Source organism: Colobus angolensis, unplaced genomic scaffold, assembly GCF_000951035.1.
Source record: "Colobus angolensis palliatus isolate OR3802 unplaced genomic scaffold, Cang.pa_1.0 Scaffold122, whole genome shotgun sequence".
Taxonomy (NCBI): Eukaryota; Metazoa; Chordata; class Mammalia; order Primates; family Cercopithecidae; genus Colobus; species Colobus angolensis.
The window spans coordinates 5,764,470-5,788,445 of record NW_012113364.1 but is presented as its reverse complement, the minus strand read 5'-3'; the positions used below and the strand labels follow the sequence as shown (position 1 = coordinate 5,788,445).

The 23,976-nt window shown below is 43.5% G+C and overlaps 1 protein-coding gene across 1 annotated transcript in view; it reads left to right on the top strand.

Annotated features, from left to right (window-relative positions):
* Window positions 1-11,675, top strand: part of LOC105504691 (S-adenosyl-L-methionine-dependent tRNA 4-demethylwyosine synthase) — a 279,094-nt gene extending 267,419 nt beyond the window's left edge. Inside the window, exon 16 of the mRNA XM_011932198.1 lies at window positions 10,477-11,675. Coding sequence (XP_011787588.1) covers window positions 10,477-10,698 — 222 coding nt within the window. The 3' untranslated portion in view covers window positions 10,699-11,675. The remainder of the gene's footprint in view (window positions 1-10,476) is intronic.
* The last annotated feature ends 12,301 nt before the right edge of the window (window positions 11,676-23,976 follow it).

The following is a 23,976-nucleotide window of genomic DNA, read 5'->3' as shown; positions in this document are numbered from 1 at the left end:
TCTATAACCCCTCTGTGGTAGGACAACTGGAAGTTCCAAGCATGGAATTCTCCTAGACTGGGTCCCATGTGCCTGTTCCCTCAGTTAGCATTAATGTGTGTCCTTATGCTATAATAAAACATACATGAACAGCTTTCAGAGAGTTCTGTGGGTCCTTCTAGCTAACCGTTAAATCTGGAGGTGGTCTTGGGGGGCCCTGAACTTTGCACTGGTGTATGTGTTTTCCCATCCTCGTTTCACCGTTTCTCATTCTTAACTGCAATGTGGGAGTACCTCTGTTTTCTGGAGTGATTGTGATGGCTAAATGAAGTGAAGTATAAAAAGCATCTAGAATTGTGCCTTGCCTATAGCCATGTATTAGTCTGTTCTCACGCTGCTGATAAAGACATACCCCAGACTGGGTAATTTATAAGAAAAAAGAGGTTGAATGGGCTCACAGTTCACGTGGCTGGGGTGCCGTCACATTCATGGCAGAAGGTGAAAGGCACGTCTCACATGGCGGCAGACAAGAGAAGAGAACTTGTGCAGGGAAACTCCCCTTCATAAAACCATCAGATCTTGTGAGATTTATTCACTGTCTCGAGAATAGCACAGGAAAGGCCCACCCTCATGATTCAATTACCTTCCACCCGATCCCTCCTACAACACATGGGAATGGTGGGAACTACAATTCAAGATGAGATTTGGGTGGGGACAGAGCAAAACCATATCAAGCAGTTTCTTAGTAAAGGCTTTTTCGTAAAGGTTCTGACTATTTGCTTTTTAAATAAAGAATGGTATAGTGTTACATGGAGGAATAGTCACACAAACTGCCTCCAATGTTGATGCTAATAAATAGCTCGTGGGGTGCTTTTTTTCAGCTCAGATATAGGATTTCCTTCTTATTTCAACTCTTGAATGTGTAGAACTATGAGACCTTTGTATGGTTAGAACTTTTTCAGTGACTCTACAGTATTTATAACAAAAGCTGGAACAACTTTCAGCAGAACCTGGTTTGAGACAGTGGCTGGGAGCCAGCCGAATGATACAAATTTTTTGTTTGTGACATTTTGAATTTGAGGTGACTGGATCTCCCATATAGATGAGTCTATGGAGAAGTTACAAGGGAAACTAATGGGTTCTTCATCTGCAACCTGTTGCCTGTAACTGTTAGGAACTAATTCATGCAATGGGAGGAGAATATCCTTCACTGTGGCAGTTTTATTTTTTTAGTTACTATTTTCTGAGAAGAGATGGAAGCTTGTAAATAAAATCAAACAGATCAAAGGCAGAGCACACTGATGAGAGGTCTGCATAAAAAGCTTTTGGCCCCCCTTGTTTGCCTAAGGCCTCTCTTGTGCTGTACTTGAGTAGAGAAATAATTAACAGACAGTACGCTTCTCAGTGCGCTCATTGTTTAGACTGAATGCCGAGAGAAGTTCAAGTACCTTAAGAATTTGGAATATAGGCTGGGTATGGGGGCTGATGCCTGTAATCCTAGCACTTTGGGAGGCCGAGGTTGGCGGATCACCTGAGGTCAGGAGTTCGAGACCAGCCAAGCCAACGTGGCGAAACCCCATCTCTACTAAAAATGCAAAAATTAGCTGGGCTTGGTGGTGCATGCCTGTAATCCCAGCTACTCCAGAGCTGAGACAGGAGAATCTCTTGAACCTGGGAGGAAGAGGTTGCAGTGAGCTGAGGTTGTGCCACTGCACTGTAGCCTGGACAACAGAGTGAGACTCTGTCCCCCTCACCACCCCCCCCAAAAAAAAAAGAATTTGGAATATACACTGTTTTCTGTAAGTTTTAGATAAGTTAAACAAAGGCAGTTAACTTAAAGATATTGCACACAAATAAGTCCAGGGGTAAAACAAAATAAAACCAACTCTCGGCCAGGTGAGGTGACTCACATCTGTATTCCCAGCACTTTAAGAGGCTGAAGTAAGAGAATTGCTTGAGCCGTGGAGTTCAAAACCATCCTGGGCTGCATAACAAGACTGTCTGTCTACAAAATATTAACAAATTAGCTGGATATGGTGTCATGCACCTGTAGTCCCAGCTGTTCCAGAGACTGAGGAGGGAGGATCCTTGAGCCCAAGAAGTTGAGGCTGCAGTGAGCTATGGTTGTACCACTGCACTCCAGTCTGGGTGACAGAGGAAGACCCTGTCTCTAAAACAAAACAAAACAAAACAAAAATCCTCTCTTTGCAGTTTCCTTGAGAAGTATTTGAAAGACATGACTATTAGTTCTGTCATTTTCCAGTTTGAAGGCTACCAGTAGCATGGGATCATGTAATGGCCATGTCTCTTTAACACCCTCCAATTTGAATCTTGGCCCTTCTACTTCCTGAGGATATGGCCTAAGCACATCTATCACCTAGCTTTTTTTGGACTTTTGCTCTCATTCTAAAGATAGGAATGTAACTACAACATGTTTGTTATGTGGATTACACAAGATAGAGAACCAAACATAGCACCTAGTACCCAGCAGGACACTTCACAAGGATTCGTCACTACTGTTTGCCTGCTAGTCCTCTCCTTTCCTCTGCCCTACATTTTTTGGCTGAGGTTGTTGATGTGCTTTTTCCTTTCTTGGATGGATACAGTCACCACTATTTTAAACCTTATTTTTAGTTTTGTCAAAATTCTATGTAGACAGTTTAAAAGTCCAAGTTTATTAAAAACAAAAACAAAAAACAGCAGTTCCTTGTACCCTCCTCAAACACAAACACACCTCCATTTCCCCCTCTCAAGCAACAACCACTTTCAGATTTTCTAGGTGATTCATTTGGTATTTATCTCCATATCTCTAAATAGCATACATAGCTGCTCACCCCTGCACCCCCAATTCACCATTTTGCTTATCATCTCTTTTTTTTTTTTTTTTTTTTTTTTTTGAGGCAGAGTCCTGCTCTGTCCCCCAGGCTGGAGTGCAGTGGTGCAATCTCAGCTCACTGCAACCTCTGCCTCCTAGGTTCAACCAGTTCTCCTGCTTCAGCCTCCCAAGTAGCTGGGACTACAGGAGCCCACCACCACACCCGGCCAGTTTTTATATTTTTAGTAGTGATGGTGTTTCACCTTGTTGGCCAGGCTGTTCTTGAACTCCTGACCTCAAATGATCCACCCACCTCAGCCTCCCAAAGTGCTGCAATTACAGGTGTGAGCCACCATGCCTGGCCGCTTATTATCTCTTTACTGTGTACCATGGAAGATGAGGCTCGAGCTTGCTTCTACCTCCTCCTGGAACATCCTTTCCCATTCTCCCACCCTCCTGTCATACACATACCAGTTTTTTATTTAGATGATTGGTTTTTGCTTTATTATAACCATGTGAACACTGTTCACGGCCAAGCCATGACATCTCCTGCAATTGCTATTTGTTTCCAGCGCCACCTTTGGTTAACTTTTATTATTTTCTTCATCTAGATTTCTGTGTTCTTTTGCTAACAACTCTCTGCCATCTCAAATATATTGCCTCTCAGACTTTCAGATTTGTTGGATTTGCTATCAGGTTCCTCTTTTTGAAGAAGTCTCTGCAGGGACACTTTCTTATCCACCTACCTTGGACAGTGCACTTTCTACCGCCTTAGTTCACAGCTGTTTTCCTGGGATCACCAGCTGTCTTGAGTGAAATGTTTCTGGGATCCCATGTTTCCTAAAGTTACACCTTCATTTACAGGAAACGCAACTTCTAGGAGATTCCTAAGAAACTGGTATGTAAAAAGTACAACTTTTCGAGACCTTAAATGTCTAAACGTGTTTTCATTCTCCCTACACACTTGATTTGGATATAGAATTCTTGGCTGGAAACTATTCTCCCTTTGAGGTTGGACCTACTGTCTTTCAGCTTTCCTTGCAGTAATTGAGAACTCAAAAGGCATTCAGATTCTTAATCCTCTGTGTATGACCATGTGTTTCTCATTAGATTTTTCTCTTTGTCTCCATTGTTTTGAAATTTCACTGTAATGTGCCTCAGACGGTGTGTCTGGTTTTATCCATTGTAGACACCTTTAATGTGGAAACTCATGTCCTTCACTTCTTAACATTTCCAGAATTATTTCAATGAATATATCCTCTCTTCTATTTTTTTTTTCTCCTTTCTGTCTAGAACTACTAAAAAGAAAAGTTTTAAATTGGGTCTTATGAACTAGTTCTTTAATATTAAAAAAAAAAATCTTTTCTGCCAGGCGCAGTGGCTCACGCCTATAATCCCAGCACTTTGGGAGGCCAAGGCAGGTGAATCACCTGAGGTCAGGAGTTCAAGACCACCCTGGCCAACATGGTGAAACCCCATCTCCACTAAAAATACTAAAAATTAGCCAGGCGTGGTGGCACATGCCTGTAGTCTCAGCTACCCTGGAGGCTGAGGCAGGAGAATCTCTTGTACCTGGGATGCAGAGGTTGCAGTGAGCTGAGATCACGCCATCGCACTCCAGCCTGGGTGACAGAGTGAGACTCTATCTTAAAAAACATAATAAAAATTAAAATTAAATTAAAACACCTTTTCTTTCCTATGTTCTATTTTTCTGTCTTTTTTGCTCTACACTCTAGAAAATGTTCTTAATTTTGTTTCTTAACTTTCTTGTGAGTCCTTCATTTATGCTCCCATATTTTAAAAATCTAAAGTCTTTTAAAAATTATTTTAATGTTCCTTTTATAGCATAGTTTTAAAATGAATGCAGTATTTTCTTTGATTTCTTTAAGGATATTAATAATAGTTGTTTCAGTTTAGTTGGTTTTTGTTTGTGTCGTTTTCTCCCTGCGTAGGCTCAGTTTATGTTTTTCTTTTTGTTTGTTTATTTATTTTTTGAGACAGAGTCTTGCTCTGTCATCCGAGGTAGAGTGCAATGGCAAGATCTCGGCTCACTGCAGCCTCCACCTCCTGGGTTCAAGTGATTCTCCTGCCTCAGCCTCCCGAGTAGCTGGGATTACAGGCGCCCGCCACCACACTTGGCTTATTTTTGTATTTTTAGTAGAGACGGGGTTTCATCGTGTTGGCCAGGCTGGTCTCGAATTCCTGACCTCAGGTGATCTGCCCGCCTAGGCCTCCCAATGTGTTGGGATAACAGGCGTGAGCCACCACGCTCGGCCTCTTTTTATTTTTATCCCTCTATCGTGTTAGAAGTTTTTCTGAGGTGGCTCATGGTCATTGGTTATATGCTTATATTTGAGAGTGGGAGACTAAAGACCAGCCTGGCCAACATGGCGAAACCCCATCTCTTCAAAAAATACAAAAATTAGCTGGACATGGTGGTGCATCCCTGTAATCCCAACTACTCGGGAGGCTAAGGCAGGAGAATCGCTTGAACCAGAGAGGCGGAGGTTGCAATGAAGCCGAGATTGCGCCATTGCACTCCAGCCTGGGCAACAGACGGAGACTCAATCTCAAAAATAAATAAATAAAAATAATAAATAAAGAGCACCCCAAGATAGGGCTTGACTCTATCTTGGAGTGATCTACCGGATCATTTCCTTAGGGAATCCCAACCTCAGTATCTTGCAGTCTGTCTTCTTGGGCTGGTCAGTAGGGTCTTGTCATTTTCTGCAGCTTGCAGTAGTCCCTGGTGGTCCAGAAACAGGAAAGGGAATAGTTTTATTATGGCAGCCCTGCCCTCAGCTATACCTGCTGTCCCATAGACCATAGATCCTTTCTGAATTGTCTTCTGAGAAGAAACCTCCGAGCATCTGTCAGGGCATGGAGTGGGTAGGTGCTCAGCTGTGAATATGTGCAGGGGGGTCAGGAACTTGAGATTCTAATCATGTCTTAAACCGAATATAAACCTGCTTTTGGGTTTTTGGTGGGGAGTGGGTTTGGTACCTCCTCAATCCATGCTTCCTATTGGGGGGACTGGTGCAGCCAGTTTCTGAGCCTTTGAGGAATTCTAAAGCATAAATTCGGCTGAATCTTGGATTTCTCTATTTGCTAGCTTAGGATTCAGTTCTCTTGGGTCTGCTAAACCAGTTTGCTCACCAATCATCTTTTTAGCTTCTAAAAGTCCAATACTGTTTTCTCCTCTCCCGATAGCTTTATTTTTATGTTACATATCTTTTTAAAATGTTCTTACTATCATTTTAGTGGGATTTCAAGAGGAAGTAATAGCAAATGCATGCATTTAATCTACCGTCTTTAATAGAATCTTTTTAACATTTACACTAACAGAGAACCTATGCTGTTATTATTGCTTAGTGAAATTCTCCCTTTGTGAAAGATGAGAACATAAGGAGAACAAGGCCCTTTGTACAGCAGTTTGGTTCTCGCAGAGAGTGGGAGCCTGCAATGCCTCATCTAGCCAGCAAGGCCACAGACCCTTAGCAGCCTGGCTTTATTAAGTCAGGCTGTACCTTATTGGGCTCGTGTGTTTTTAAGATCATCTATGACCTTTTGAGTTTATTTGTAATTCCGCATAGATTCCGTTCTTCCCTTACTGTTGGATTTGAGGGATTCTTTTAGCAGGGTGACCTCGTGTCTCAGGATACTTAACCTCAGATTTTACAATTTGGGGTTTCATGCCTCTGTTCACGCAGCTGTCTCTCAGCGCTGTTTGTGTGTCAATCATACCAAATTTTGCTTTTTCAGCTTCTGCCGTTTACATGGAACACTTTTTTTCTGAGCTGTGATTATTCAGTATGATTCGTCTCAGATTGCCCCTGAGAGGAGGCACGTGTGATTCAGTTTTGTCTTTTGGGTCTAGTGGCTCCGTTCATTTCAGAATAACTTACTCTTAAGGACTGAATGTTTGTGCCCCTCTCCCCTCCCAAATTCATAGGTTGAGGTCCTATCTCCCAGTGCGGCTGTATTTGGAGATGGGGTTTCAAAGGAAGCAACTGGGATTAAATGAAGTTATAAGGGTAAGCCCTGATCTGATAGGATCAGTGTCTTTATAAGAAGAGACATCACGGCTGGGTGCAGTGGCTCACCCCTGTGATCCTAGCATTTTGGGAAATCAAGGTGGGAGGATCACTTGAGGCCAGGAGTTCAAGAGCAGCCTGGGCAAAATAGTTAGACCCTTTCTCTGCAGAAAATTTTAAAATTAGCTGGGCATGGTGACATGTACCTGTAGTCTCAGCTACTCAGGAGGCTGAGGTGGGAGGATGGGTTGAGCCCACACGATTGAGGCTGCAGTGTGCTATAGTTGCACCACTGCATTCCAGCCTGGGTGTTAGAGTAAGAACCTATCTCTTAAAAAAAAAAAAAAAAGGGAAGAAGAAGAAGAGCCATGAGAAGGCTCAAGTCACTTGCTCACTCACTTTCCATGTACATGTACCAAGGAAAGGCCATGTGGGACAGAGCAAGAAGGCAGCCGCCTGCAAAGACAGGAAGAGAGCCCTCACCAGAAACTGAGTTAGCCAGAACCTTGGAATTCCAGCCTCCAGAACTGTGAGAAAAGAATTTTTTGTTGTTTCAGCCACCCACACTATGGCATTTTGTTACAGCAGCCTGAGCTAATACTCCTGCTTTGTCCTGCATTTACTTGGTCTTCCAGTTAGTTTTTTTAGCCTTTGGGAATCAGGGCAGTAAGTTGTCAGATTTTAGCTTACAGTTGTCCTACCTGTGCAACTGAGATTTCTTCCATTTTAAACCAGAGTAGAGTTTTAGAGTCAAAAGAAACCAGATTTTTTAGTGCAGAAGTTTTCAAACTGCATTTTGAAAGTTAGGAGGTTGGTTTTGTGAGTTGCAGCCAGCAGTATGAAAATTGCCTGCAGTTTCGTGAAAGTTGTATTCCCAGCTTGTATGTGTATATTTGCATGTATTAGATCGAGATATAAAGTATATTTTCGACTGTAGGTATGGTTAAAAAAAAATTGTCTATTGTATTGCTCAAACTAATCCTTTACTGTCTCTTAGAACACCCATGGCAAATGATCATGTTAGAGTTTGAGGGTGAAGGAGCATCAGGATTATGAACCAGAGGGGTCAGACTTCAGACCTAGAAATTGAAACACCAAAGGGACACAAATAGGGAAGAAGAGAGTATAGTCATCTCTTTCTTTCAGCAAGCAACACTGGGATCCCCAAAAAGACTCCTCTACAGGGCCAAGCTTGTGTGATTTATCGCCCATGTCCCTGTATTCCCCAAGTACCTTGTATATAACCTCACTCACTATACATGCTATGTTGTATTATAATTATTTTCGAAATGTATGTGACTAGGCCAAGTCCATAGTTGGCCCAGTTGGCCCATGTTGATGGATGGATCATCATTTTTGGCCTCATTTGACTGCCATACATGTTGAATTACATGTTAATGTCATGTCAGTCACCCCAGGCTCGGTCAAGGGTGAGTGTCTTGCCTCTGTCATGAGTACACAGTGAAGCATTCCCTTCCATTCTATGGGGCCAGTAGCAGCAAAATCCCATCATGTCTCAAGATGTCAGTGGAAAGGGTGGAATTTTGATTCTTTCTATGCTCTTCTAGCTTTGTTAAGAGGTGAGGAAGAAGGGCTGGGCCCTCGCATGTCCTGGGTGACGGCATATGTTGTTAAGTTCATATGTTCACAGAGCCAGCAGGTGTGGTGGGGTGGAATGCAGGAGGAAACTGCAGGGGCCATTATAGTATCTGTGGACATTCAGGACAGTGAGGTCCTGTGGCCGGAAAACTGACAGAAACTGTCTAACACGGAAACTATCTCACTGCAACCGAACTAACAGGATTTAGGAAGACTTCCCAGAGCAAAGGATGAAGGACATGTGAGTTAGACAGAGGGGACAGCATGGGTGTCACCTGAGAGGGCCACAGCTCATGAAGAGATGAAGATTTGATACTCAGACTTTACATTCAGGATCATGGGCATCAATTCTGCTGTCGGCACAGTCTCAGGCCGTCTGTGGGAAGTTGAGAGAAGCCACAGCTGGAATCAGAAAGTCAGTCGGCTGGAAGACGGTGGCCGCGGCCCAGAGGAAGGGCCTGCATGACCAAGTCACGCCACTGGCAGCAGAAGTGCTGCCCAGGGAGAATCGATGGAGGTGTGAGGGGCCAGGGAAAAGGTCACCTTTGACTCTGCAATTTTTGAGGCTCAGTGCCTGGGAATGACAGTGATTGCTTCCACAACAGTAGACAGCACTTCAGGGACAGTCTGTCTCGGGAGAGAAAATGATGGTGAGATATAAATTTTACATCTTGGGTTGCAGAGTTCACAGAGCCCTTGAGGCATCATTTCCAAGAATGGTCTTATTACAAGAAAACTTCTAATTCTTAGAGTAATTAAACTTTTCCACGTATTCAGCATTTTCCCCCTAGAAAGCTCTTAGCTAGTGGGTAAAAAATCAGATGTCATTTAAATTCAGCATATTTTAATATTCTAAATTCAGGAGCCTATATATTTTCAATTTTTTTTTCTTTTTCTGTGGCTAGAACAGGAAATTGTTCCTTAGTTCATTTAGTTAGTTGGAGTTTTTTTACTTTTATTTTTGAGACGAAGTTTCACTCTTGTCACTGAGGCTAGAGTGCAGTGGCATGGTCTTGGCTCACTGCAACCTCCACCTCCCGGGTTCAAGCGATTCTCCTGCCTCAGCCTCCCAAGTAGCTGGGATTATAGGCACACACCACGACGCCTAGCTAAGTTTTGTATTTTTAGTAGAGATGGGATTTTACCATGTTGGCCAGGCTAGTCTTGAACTCCTGACCTCAGGTGATCCACCCGCCTCGGCCTTTCAAAGTGCTGGGATGACAAGCGTGAGCCACCGTGCCCGGCCATTAGTCGGAGTTTTTTAAAAGACGGTGGCATGACAAGTACTTGTCTGTTTTTGAGTCAGGTGTCAGCGTATTAGTTAATACATTTACACAAATGAATGCCAAACAAAGGCTTTGAATTAAAAGCCTTCACAGTTCAATTAGTATTTCCTTACCAGCCTCTTCAACTTGCTGTTTTTTTCATTCCAGGTCATTATTTCACCGTGACTTTTGAGAAGCAATTTTCTTAAGAGAGTACAAATTGGATTATCCCCTCTTACTGAACTGAAATTCTTCAGGCTTTCCACTAACGAGATATCGTATCCACATTAGGCCAGAAAAGCTAGTTTGAGTCATTTGTTAGCATTTTTGAATTAGAAGTTATTGATAAAACCTTCACTAATAACTCAAGCCAAGCTGAATCTGAAAAGGATTCCACGAGGTGCTGTTAACACAGCCTTGAAAATTTGTAACCGATCATAAGGGGCAACAGCAGGAATTAGAACGAGTTTGAATTAGCCACATGGTAACACCGAAACATTTAACCCTGTATCAGCATGACTGCTCGAGATAAACTTGACTTGTCTTCAGGGCCCAGCAAGACTGCAGGCCCAAGGTAAAGGAAGCTCTCCTGTGGTTGTAGCGCATCTTGCTTTGATAGGAAGTCATGTCTGGACCATGAAAGAGGTTTTTTTGTGTTTGTTTTTGTTTTTTTTTTGATGTGATAGAAAAGATCAGACTTGTTCATGATTTTTAAAAGCATTCATTTTTTTTCCTAGGGATGTTTTTACTTCTGACTTGACTTGACACATTTTTTTCTTTCCAGTTTAAAATTGGTGGTGAATGGTGGACGTGGATCGATTATAACCGCTTCCAGGAGCTCATCCAGGAATATGAAGATAGTGGTGGATCAAAAACATTCAGCGCAAAGGATTATATGGCCAGAACTCCTCACTGGGCATTATTTGGTGCCAATGAAAGAGGCTTTGATCCCAAGGACACAAGACATCAGAGAAAGAACAAATCAAAGGCTATTTCTGGATGTTGAGATTATCTGATTTCAAGGTACTGAAGGACAAAAACTTGGATGGCCTCAAAAGTTTCTTGAACACCACTGTGATTCTTCCAAGGACGAATTACATAAATTATACTTTCATACAAAGGAGATGATAAGGCAGTAAACACGGGGACACGGGGAACAGCATTCACACTCGGGGCCTGGGCCACAGCCCTGATGTTTCTTTTCAGAACTCAGCCCCTTTCCTGATTTTACTTCTAAGAGGAAAATTATTTTGGGGGAGGAACTACACAGTCATTATTAGAATTTAACTGATAGTTTTGTATTATAACTTGTAAGACCTACCAGAATGCCAGTCCCGAGAGTGTCAGACAAGGTAGAAATCTCTGGGCTTCTTCCTCTTACTGGGCCCTTGACGGAGCAGCCACTTAGCATTGAATTACACTACCCTGAGCTAACCGTGTCTGCGCCTTCTAAGATAAGAGCTTGATCCCTTTCCTCTGTCTTAAGACAACACCTCCTGAAAAGAATTGAAGTTGTCACAACTCTCAATTATTTTTGAATACTGCATAGATTGAGTTTTGGCTTATTACCAACCCGTCACAAAATTGCATCGGATCTGAAACTGCTAGATCTTATCTCATTCCCATGTAAATTACTGCAGACCGCAGGGCTGCAGCGGAGTGAAGCTGTCTGCTGTAAGAGGAGTGGCCATGTGAGGGCAGGGAGTCATTAAATGTCTCACAAACACACTTTGGACTAAAGAGGATCATTTGTTTTTGTTTAGGAAGTCACTGTCCGGGCCTCATATCACGACCAGATGGCGGGTCTCCGTCGTCTTTCGCTCCTGTGGCCCTCGCTGCTTTGCACAATCTGTTCTTTCAGGTTCAACCGTTTTCAGGTTGGAAGGATCATAAATACTCAAAATTGTTTTCAAGTTAGCAAGGTCTTTTAACAGTCTTTTATGCAAAAAATCGAATTAGTAAAATAATCTTTTGTAAAGACTTACAGCATGAGTTTTCTTTTTCTGAATTTTCTAATTTTTGTGGGTACATAGTAGGTGCATATATTTATGGGGTACATGAGATGTTTCCATACAAGCATGCAATGAGTAATAAGCACATCGTGGAGAATGGGGTCTCCATCCCCGCAAGCATTTATCCTTTGTTCGAAAACCAATCCAATTATAGTCTTTTAGTTCTTTTATTTATTTATTTATTTACTTATTTACTTATTTATTTATTTCTTTATTTATTTTGAGACCGAGTCTCGCTGTCACCCAGGCTGGAGTGCAGTGGCGTAATCTTGGCTTGCTGTCACCTCTGCCTCCTGGGTTCCAGTGATTCTCCTACCTGAGCCTCCCGAATCGCTGGGATTATAGGCATGCACCACCACGCCTGGTTAATTTTTGTATTTTTAGTAGAGATGGGATTTCACCATGTTGGCCAGGCTGGTCTTGAACTCCTGACCTCAGGTGATCCTCCTGTCTCAGCCTCCCAGAGTGCTAGGATTAGAGGCATGAGCCACCGCGCCCGGCCAGCCCTGCAGTTCTAAACCCTGTTAGACCCACCTTTTGTAACTCTATTGTCTATGCTGAATTAAAATTCATAGATATATAATCTACCTACCCAGTTGAAAACTGAGCACCTTTTTTTTTTTTTTTTTTTTTTTGTTTTATTTTGCACCTTTTTTTTTCTTATCCACTACTCAGTGTCAGAAACTAAGTGCTACACTTTTTTTGCAGCAGGGTCTTGCTCTGTGCTGAAGCTGGAGTGCAGTAGCACAATCACAGCTCACTGCAGCCTCAATCTCCTGGGCCCAGGCAGTCCTCCTACCTTAGCCTCCTGGGTAGCTGGGACTGCAGGCGCACCCCAAGCTCAGCTACATGTTTTTAATGTTTTTTGTAGACACAGGATCTCACCATGTTGCCCAGGCTGATCTTGGACTCCTAAGCTCGAGAGATCCTCCCACCTCATCCTCCCATAGTGGCTAGGATTACGGGCATGAGCCACCACACCCATCCACCATACTTATTTCTCTCTCTCTCTCTTTTTTTTTTTTTTTTCCTTTTTTGAGATGGAGTCTCACTCTGTCACCCAGGCCGGAGCGCAATGATGTGATCTCAGCTCACTGCAACCTCCGCTTCCTGGGTTCAAGCGATTCTCCTACCTCAGCCTCCTGAGTAGCTGGGATTATAGGCGCCTGCTACCACACCCGGCTAATTTTTGTAGTTTTAGTAGAGATGGGGTTTCACCATATTGGCCAGGCTAGTCTCAAACTCCTGACCTTGTGATCTGCCCACCTCAACCTCCCAGAGTGTTGGGATTACAGCCGTGAGTCACTGAGCCCAGCCCCACCATACTTATTTCTAAATGGTAGAATCAAAATACTTTTCTGTATTGTTACATGGATCAGTAAATATAGGAAAAACCAATCATTCTTCTCTGTATACTCACACCAGTCAATCCTTCACTTCTGACACCAAATTTCTGGGGCTTTTTCCTACACCAATCAATTCTCTGACACCAGCCAGGCATCCTGCTGTTCAGTTCAATTCTGATGCTAATGAATTAACAAAGACTCCATGAGTTAAGAGCTCAGTCCCAAGGCTGGGCACAGTGGCTCACGCCTGTAATCCCAGCACTTTGGGAGGCCGAGGCAGGCAGATTACCTGAGGTCAGCAGTTGGAGACCAGCCTGACCAACATAGTGAAACCCCATCTCTACTAAAATTACCAAAATTAGCCGGACGTAGTGGTGTGCGCCTGTAATCCCAGCTACTCAGGTGGCTGAGGCAGGAGAATGGCTTGAACTTGAGAGGCGGAGGTTGCAGTGAACGGAGATTGCACCACTGCACTTCAGCCTGGGTGACAGAGCAGGACTCCATCTCAAAAAAAAAAAAAAAAAGCTCAGTCCCACAAGACTGCCCCTCACTTCAGACACCAGTTGCAGGTAGGGGGTCCCCAGGTTACCCACAGCTTCTGTCTGACATGGGCATAAATCAGAGGTTCTTCCTCTATAAGTCAGAGGAACCCCATTCGTAGGTTCAGTAATTTGCTAGAGTAGCCCACAACCCAAGAAAACAATTCACTTACTATTGCTGATTTATTAGGATTTTTTTTTTAAGGCAGTCTTGCTCCATTGCCCACGCTGGAGTGCAGTGGTACAATCTCAGCTCACTGCAACCTCTGCCTCCTGGGTTCAAGCGATTCCTGTGCCTCAGCCTCCCAAGTAGCTGGGATTACAGGCATGAGCCACGATGCCTGGCTAATTTTTGTATTTTTAGTACAGACAGGATTTCACCATGTTGGTCAGGCTGGTCTTGAACTCGTGACCTCAAGTGATCCGCCTACCTCAGCCTCCCAAAGTGCTGGGATTATAGGCTTGAGCCACCACGCCCAGCTTATTAGGATATGTTAAAGGATACAAATGAACAGGCAGATGAAAAGATACAGAGGGCGATCTGGGAAGATCCTGGGCACAGAAGCTTCTGTCCCTGGGGAGTTGAGTTGTGCCACCCTCCCAGCATGTTGATGTATTTACCAGTCTGGAAGCTCCCTTGTGCCATAGTTAGTGGTTGTTACGGAAGCTTCATCATGTAGGCATCCCGGCAGATGGGGGGTGGGACTGAAAGTTCCGATCTTCTAATCATGGCGGTCCTTCTGGTGGCCACCCTCCATCCAGGAGCCCACCAAGAACAAGCCCACTTCATTAGAACAAAAGATGCTCCTGTAACCCAGGACATTCCAAGAGATTCGGAGCTCGATGGCAGGAGCTGGGTCAAAAAGCAAATATGAGGATAAAAGATACACCCAGCATCCCTGTCAGTCAGGAGATTGCAAGGGTTTCTTTTTTTTTTTTGAACAGAAAGCAAACTGTTTTATTACACAACCAAACTTGAATGTGACATACATCATAGTCAATCTGCTTAAGAGACTGCAGAGACAGAAAGATGGTCACCAAAATAGTCCACAAGTATAAGAATTTACAGCACCATGTCATATATAGTTCATCCTAAATTCACCTGGAGATTGAAGAGGCTATCTGTGTATGCTAATTGTTTTCAAAAGCTCTGTGCCAGGTACCGGGGACAGAGACTAAATACCAAATATATATATAAAATTAAGTCAAGAGATGGGATAGTGACGAAGTAGCACAGAAGTATTATCTTTCTTGAAGTCACCAGGTCTTTTTTTTGAGATGGGGTTTCACTCTGTTGCCCAGGCTGGAGTGCAGTGATGTAATCTCGGCTCACTGCAACCTCCGCCTCCAGGTTGAAGTGATTCTCCTGCCTCAGCCTCCCGAGTAGCTGGGACTACAGGCGTCCGCTACCATGCCTGGCTAATTTTTTGTATTTTTAGTAGAGACAGGGTTTCACCATGTTAGCTAGGATGGTCTTGATCTCCTGACCTTGTGATCCGCCTGCCTCAGCCTCCCAAAGTGCTGGGATTACAGGCATAAGCCACCGTGCCCGGCCTCTGATTCCATTAACTTTAGGTACCTAAATGAGTGTTTTCCTTTCATCCCAGGAAATACTGATGTATTGATTCATATTTAAAGCACATTAAACCCAGTTCACAGTCACAACAGAACATTTGAAATGTCTAAGGAAAATACAGTGCAATCTACGTGAAAACATTCAGTAAGTTTGCTGAACAGTATAAAAATGGGAGCGAGGCCAGGCACGGCGGCTCACGCATGTAATCCCAGCACTTTGGGAGGCCGAGGCTGGCGGATCACGAGGTCAGGAGATTGAGACCATCCTGGTGAACACGGTGAAACCCCGTCTCTACTAAAAATACAAAAAATTAGCCGGGCGTGGTGGCGGGTGCCTGTAGTCCCACCTACTCGGGAGGCTGAGGCAGGAGAATGGCGTGAACCTGGGAGGCAGAGCTTGCAGTGAGCGGAGATCGAGATCACACCACTGCACCCCAGTCTGGGGGACAGAGCGAGACTCCGTCTAAAAAAAAAAAAAAAAAAAAAAAGTGGGAGCAAATGGGAAACCTGAATGTTCTAAGGTGATTTGTTTGCAAAGTGACATCCCAAATTCTATCAGAATTTCTTCTTGGAGCTTAAGCAAATGATTCTAAAATTCAACTGAAAAATTAGCCAAACAGACAATAGTTAAGAAATTTTTGAAAAAAATAACTATGAAGTGAAAGTTGGTTTATAAGATGTTAAAATGTGCTGCCTAAATCATTAAAATGAAACGAGATTGGTTCCAAAATGGCAGAGTGGGGACCTCAGTGAACTCTCTCTCCCTCTAAAACAATGAAAATATGCGCCATACAACTAAAATAAACCAATTTTAGAATTCTGACAGTCAACCGGAATTTCACCACAAACTGAAAATGATCTATCGAAATAAACCACTGAACTTCAGTAAAATTAGCAGCTGGCTTCTCAGCAGGAAACATGGAGGCCAGAAGATAGGCTGAAATAGATGGTTAGCCAAAAATTTTCTATCTAGTTAAATCCTTTTTCAGAATTAATAGAGAAATGAAGACGTTGCCAGATAAACAAAGAATGTGTCATTAGCAGACCTTCCCCAAAGAAGTACTAAAGGGATTTTTTTCAGGCTTTAATGAAAGGACACCAAGGACACCAGACTGGTTTTTTTTTTTTTTTTTTTTGTGAGACAGAGTCTCGCTCTGTCACCCAGGCTGGAGTGCAGTGGTCTGATCTCGACTCATTGCAACCTCCGTCTACTGGGTTCAAGCGATTCTTCTGCCTCAGCCTCCCAAGTAGCTGGGATGACAGGCACGTGCAACCACACCTGGCTAATTTTTGTATTTTTAGTGGAGACAGGGTTTCAGCATGTTGGCCAGGCTGGTCTCAAACTCCGGACCTCAGGTGATCCACCCGTCTCAGCTTCCCAAAGTGCTGGGATTACAGGCATGAGCCACCGTGCCCAGCCAGAACACCAGACATTAGCTTGCATTCAGATGAAGAAATAAAGAGCAGAAGCAAGCATAACTATGTAGGTATGATGAAAGACAATATAAACTGTTTTATTTGTAACTTTTCTGTTTTAAAGGACAGCTGCCTAAAGCAATAATTATAAGCTGTGTTGATGGGCTTATAATATATAGAGATGTAATTTGTATGATAATAATAGCACAAGGGAGTGAGGAGAGAATAAAAGGTGTATTGGAGTGACTCTTGACTGCCACTATTGAAATTAAGTGGATATGAATCCAGAAGAGATTGTTTTAAGATGCTGATTATAATTCCCAGGCTAACCACCAAGAGAATACATTTAAAATATATACGGTAAAGGAAATAACAATTTTAAAAGATACAGTGGAAAATATCTGTTGAATACAAAAGATGACAGCAGTGGAGGAATAGAGAACAGCATAATCATAAGACATCAAAAAAAAAAAGAAATAGTAAAAATTGCAGACATTACTTCTACCTTATAGGTACATGTAGATGGATTAAACACCCCAATCAAAAGATAGAGATGAAAGAATGGATTAACTGTGTTCATTGCGGCACTATTACAAACCACGTGGAATTAACCTAGATGCCCATTAACAGTGGATTGGATAAAGAAAATGTGGTGGCCAGGCACGGTGGCTCATGTCTGTAATCCCAGCACTTTGAGAGGCTGAGGCAGGTGGATCACTTGGCCAAGGCCACCTGGCCAACATGGTAAAACTCTGTCTCTACTAAAAATACAAAAAATTGCTGGGCATGGTGGTGGATGCCTGTAATCCCAGCTACTCAGGAAGCTGAGGCGGGAAATCGCTTGGACCCAGGAGGGGGAGGTTGCAGTGGGCTGAGATCATGCCACTACACTCCAGCCTGGGCGACAAGAGCAAAAATCCGTCTCAAAAAAAATAAAAATAAAAAAGGCCAGGCGTGGTGGTTCACGCCTGTAATCCCAGCACTTTGGGAGGCTGAGGTGGGTGGATCACAAGGTCAGGAGATCGAGACCATCCTGGCTAACACGGTGCAACCCCGTCTCTACTAAAAGTACAAAAAATTAGCTGGGCATGGTGGCAGACGCCTATAGTCCCAGCTACTCAGAAGGCTGAGACAGGAGAATGGCATGAACTCAGGAGGCAGAGCTTGCAGTGAGCCGAGATTGCAGCACTGCACTCCAACCTGGGCAACAGGGCAAGATTCCGTCTGGAAAAAAAGAAAATGTGGTACATATATACCATGAAATGCCCCATAGCCATAAAAACAGAATGGAATCATGTCCTTTGCAGCAACATGAATGAAGCTGGGGGCCATTACTCAGTGAGCTGATGCAGAGACAGAAAACCAATTACTGCATTTTCACTGGTACACATGGACATAAATATGGGGACAATAGACCCTGGGGACTACAAAATGGGGGAGGGAGGAAGGGGAGCAATCGTTGAAAACAAACTTGTTGAGTACTATGCTCAGATGATAGGTTTAATCATGCCTCAAACCTGAGCGTCATGCTCTATACCCCTGTAACAAACCTGCACATGTACCCACTGAATCTAAAATTTTAAAAAGATGATAAAATTGTTTAAAAATCCAACTATATGCTGTCTATAAGAGACACACTTCAGATTCAAAGGCAAATAGGTGGAAAGTTAAAGGAGGGGAAAAAGATATCCCATGAAAGCAGTAACCAAAAGAGAGCTGCAGTGGCTATAGCAATATTAAAAATATGTGGAGACTTTTTTTTTTGTTTGAAATGGAGTCTCATTCGGTCACCCAGGCTAGAGTGCAGTGGCACGATCTCAGTTCACTGCAGCCACCGCCTCCCAGGTTCAAGCAGTTCTCCTGCCTCAGCCTCCCAAGTAGCTGGGATTACAGATGCACGCCACCACGCCCAGCCAATTTTTGTATTTTTAGTAGAGACAGGGTTTCACCGTCTTGGCCAGGCTGGTCTCAAACTCCTGACCTCGTTATCCACCCGCCTTGGGCTCCCAAAGTGCAGGGATTACAGGCGTGAAAAAAATATGTAGAGACTTGAAGATAAAATTGCTACTAAAAACAAAGGACATTTTAAAATGATAAGAGGACCAATTTACTAGAAAGATATAATGATTATAAACATACATGCATGTAAAAATAGAGCCCCAAAATATATAAAACAAAATCTGATAGAATGTATACAAGAAAGGCCACGATAATACAGACTTACATAACCCACTTCCAATAATAGATAGGAGGACTGGTCAGAAGACCAGCAAGAAATGGAAGATTTGGTCAACACTATAAACTAACTCCACCTAATAGACTTAACAGAACACTCCATGTAGCAATACATTATTCTAAAGGGCACATGGAACATTCCAGGATAGACTATATGTTAGACTATAAAATAAGTCTCAGGAAATTAAAAAGGACTGAAAAGATACAAGTTATGTTCTGCAACCAATGGGATGAAATTAGAAATCAATGACAGAAAAAAATGTAAGAAATTCACAAATATGTAAACATTTTTAAAAATCCTAAATAATCAATGGGTCAAAAAACAGATCATCCAGGGAAATTAGGAAATACTTTGAGATGAATGAAAATAAAAACACCATAATTTATGGAATACTACTAAATCAGTGCTTAGAGGGATATTTCTAGTTAATGCTTACACTGAAAAGAAGATATATCTCAAATCAATAACCTAACATTCTACCTTAAGAAACTAAGAAAGAAGGGCAAATGAAACCCAAAGCAAACAGAATGAAGAAAAATAATAAACATTAGAGTGGAAATAAATACAGAGAAGGAAACAATAGAGAAAAATCTGTGAAATTATAGTAAGTTTGTTCTTTGAAAAGATCAACAAAATTGGCAACCCTCTAGTTAGACTCACCAGGAACAAAAGAAAAGATGCAAATGACTAAAATTAGAATGTGGGAGCACTGTGGTGTTGGCACAAGTCTGAATATACTGAGAGTCCCCAAACTGTTGTGTACAATTTTTTTTTTTTCTTTGAGATGGAGTATGGCTCTGTCACTGAGGCTGGAGTGGAGTGGCGCAATCTGGCTCACTACAACCTCCACCTCCCGAGTTCAGACGATTCTCATGACTCAGCCTCCTGAGTAACTGGGACTACAGGCATGCGCCACCACACCTGGCTAATTTTTGTATTTTTAGTAGAGGTGGGGTTTCACCATGTTGGCAAGGCTGGTTTTGAACTCCTGATGTCAAGTGCTCCACCCTCCTTAGCCTCCCAAAGTGCTGGGATTCACAGGCGTGAGCCACCATGCCTGGCTCCCCAAAATGTTGTATACTTTAAATGGGTGAATCTTATGGTATGTGAATTTTATCTCAAGCTTTTAAAAAAGAATGAAAGCACAGAGGCAACTCTGAATGTTTATAAAACTTAAGATAAAGGAAGCACCCTAAATCAGTGGGGGTTTGGGAGAAAAGCATCATTTAGTTCTATTACATACCAAAACGAAATCAGGAGAAACAAAATGCTCAGAAGAAGGCTTATGTAAGGAAGCTGTTTCTTGACTAGTGGCTTCCACAACTTTCCTTGGCATCAGAATCTCCTGCAGCACTTGTTCATACAGATGACTGGGGTCAGCCTCAGAGTGTCTGATATCCTGATATCATAGGTCTTCGGTGAGTAGAATTTGCATTTCTAAAAGACTCCTAGTGTAACCACCTAAGGAGTTCACCATGCCCACTGCCTAGACAGAGCCAATTAATCAAGACAGGGGAATTGCAATAGAGAAAGTAATTCACACAGAGCTGGCTGTGTGGGAGACTGGAGTTTTATTATTAAATCAGTCTCCCAGAGCATTTGGGGAGCAGCGTTTTTAAGGACAACTTGTGGGGTTGGGGAGAAGCCAGTGAGCCAGGAATGCTGACTGGTCAGAGATGAATTCCTAGGGAGTCAGAGCTGTATTGTGCTCTCAGTTCCTGGGTGGGGACCACAAGATCAGATGAGCCAGTTTATTGATCTGGGTGGGACCAGCTGATCCATCAAATGCAGCGTCTGCAAAACATCTCCAGCGCTGACCTTAGGAGCAATTTAGGGAGGGTCAGAATCTTGTAGCCTCCAGCTGCATGGCTCCTAAGCCATAATATCTAATGTTGTGGTTAATGTTAGTTCTACAAAGGCATTCTAGTCCCCAGGCAAGAAGAGTTCTGCCTTTGGGAAAGGGCTGTTACCGTCTTTGTTTAAGCTATAAACTAAGTTTCTCCCAAAGTTGGTTCAGCCTACGCCCAGGAATGAACAAGGACAGCTTGGAGGTTGGAAGCAAGATGGAGTCAGTTAAGTTGGGTCTCTTTCATTGTCTCAGTCATAATTTTGCAAAGGTGGTTTCATTAGATGCTGCTAATGCTGCTAGCCCAGAGACCACACTTTCAGAACCATCATGTAAGAGCTCATAAAGGAAAGGTCAAAAAATCCTTGACTGTAGAATATGTTTAAGCATCTGATATATCAAACATCACATAAACTCAAAAGGCAAAGACTGGGAGAAATAATTTGTGTGAAGTGTGATAGACAAATCCTCAAAAACCTCATATAGCTGAATTTTAAAATGTCAAGACTTGACTGGCTGAACGAACAAAGGACATGGGACATAAAATGTTACCAGTGAGGACATACAGATGGCTACAAAATATGAAATGTTCACTTTTCCCAAGGAAATGCAAATTAAAAGAATATTTTATTCATCAAATCGAAACCACCTTTGCAAAAATTATATCAGTGAGAAAATTATGGCAGCAGGGGAGATCTGATCTAGCCGACCCCCCGCTTGACTTTAGCCTTCAGGCTGCCTTAATTATTCTTGGGATTAGACTGGGCCAACTTTGGGAGACATTTAGTTTATAGTTTAAATGATAATAGCTCTTCCCCAAACTCAACTGCCTTCGTAAAGCTAGTGAGAGACCATCAGGCAAGGAGGACAGAGAAGCCTGATTTCTACTATCTGTAAATATGAACAATTGCCAGCTATTGTTCTGGAGGTCATAAGATATGCAATTTCTCCAATTACTCCTGCAGGTAACATCATTATTGTAGAACCTAAGATTGGCCTTTGAGATGACACCTGGCTCTGTGTGGACCTGCCTCCTGCTCTTGTGGCCACACCCAGAAGTGACTCAGCACAAGAGGATAGCTTCAGCTCCCTAGGATTTCATCTCTCACCCCACCAATTGGCAGCAAGCACCCACTGCCTGGCCACCCTTATCCCTAGCTCACCAAACCATTTTTTTTTTTTTTTGAGTCACAGTCTCACTCTGTTGCCCAGGCTGGAGTGCAGTGGCTCGATCTCGGCTCACTGCAAGCTCCGCCTCCCGGGTTTAAGCAATTCTCCTGCCTTAGCCTCCCAGGTACCTGGGACTACAGGTGCACTCTACCACACCCAGCTGATATGGTTTGGCTGTGTCCCCACCCAAATCTCATCTCCCATAATTCCCACAAGTTTAGGGAGGAACCCGGTGGGAGGCAATTGAATCATGGGGGCTGTTTCTCCCACACTGTCCTCATGGTAGTGAATAAGTCTCACGAGATCCAATGGTTTTAAAAGGGGTTTCCCCTTTTGCTTGGCTCTCACTGTCTCTCTTGTCTGCCGCCATGTAAGACATACCTTTTGCCTTCCACTATGATTGTGAGGCCTCCCCAGCCACGTGGAACTGTGAATCCATTAAACTTCTTTTTCTTTGTAAATGACCCAGTCTCGGGTATGTCTTTATCAGCAGCGTGAACATGGACTAACACTGGAGCGTGGCACACCTGGGCAGCTGCAGGAAGGCCACAGTGGCTGGAGCTGAAGGATGATGCGGAAAATGAAGGAAAGAGCCAGGTCCACGGGGACATCAGGGACACATAATGGGTGATGACTCAGGGAGACGGAGGCCAGACCTTGCGCCCTCAGAGCAATTATGCAAAGGAACAACATGATTAGATTTGCATTTTAATGAGATTTTAGCTGTGAGTTGGAAAATGGCTTGGAGAGGCCAAAAGGGAAGGAGATGAGTTGGTATTTTCATGAACAGGTGAGAGGTAATGGCTTGGGTGGTGGCCTTTCTGCAGTGCGCAACCATCTGTGCCAGCCCTGGTGACACTCTCCTGCATGGAGAACAGTGGATAGCTTTGAGAGACCTGGAAGATAACACTTCATGCATTTGGCACCAAATGGATTATGTTACAGGAAAGGGGTCCCGATCCAGAACCCAAGAGAGGGTTCTTGGATCTTGCAGAAGAAAGAATTCAGGGCGAGTCCATAGCGTAAAGTGAAAGCAAGTTTATTAAGAGAGTAAAAGAACGAAAGAACGGCTCCTCCACAGACAAAGCATCCCTGAGGGCTTCTGGGTGCCCATTTTATGGTTATTTCTTCATGATGTGCTAAACAAGGGGTAGATTATTCATGCCCCCCCCCCCTTTTTAGACCGTATAGGGTAACTTCCTGATGTTGCCATGGCATTTGTAAACTGTCATGGCACTGGTGGGAGTGTAGCAGGGAAGACGACCAGAGGTCACTCTCGTTGCCCTCTTGGTTTTAGTGGGTTTTGGCCGGCTTCTTTACTGCAACCTGTTTTATCAGCAAGGTCTTTATGACCTGTATCTTGTGCCGACCTCCTGTCTCATCCTGTGGCTAAGAATGCCTTGGCTGTCTGGGAATGCAGCCCAGCAGGTCTCAGCCTCATTTTACCCATCCCCTACTCAAGATGGAGTTGCTGTGGTTCAAATACCTCCGACAATTAGATGGGGCTAAGGATGACTCCTGGGTGGCAGGCCTGAGAACAGGGTGGATGACAGTGCCGTCTTCCAGGCTGGCTCATCCTGGAAGAGGACCAGGCTAGGGGGAGAGCTTGAGTTCATTTCTGGTCAGTAAGCTTGGAGCTGCCTCAAGACTCCCAAGGGAAAAGTCAACACAGCAGGCAGATGGACATGTCTGGAGGGGCCTGGGGTGGAAACTGAAATGTGTGAATCACGATCTTGTAAGCTATAATCGAAGCCTGGAAGAGGGCTGAGATCACCTAAGGAGAGAAGATAAAATAACAGGAGAGACCCAGCCTTGATGAACTCCAACAGAGGAGGCGAGTCTACAGGGGGTAGAGATGAGAGTGTAACCGTGTGCAGTGAATTCATTTTGCTGGCTGTCCAGATAGAGCTGACTTACCAAGACAGGGTAATTGCAATAGAGAAAGAGCTTACTTCACATACAGCCAGCTGAATGAGAGACTGGAGTTTTATTATTACTCAACTTGGTCTCCCTGAAAATTCAGAGGTAATGATAATTTGGTGGGCAGGGGTCTAGGGTAGGGGTGCTACTAATTGGTTGGGGATGCAATCCTAGGGGTGTGAAAAATGATCCTTGTCTGCTGAGTCCACTTCTGAGTGGGGCCA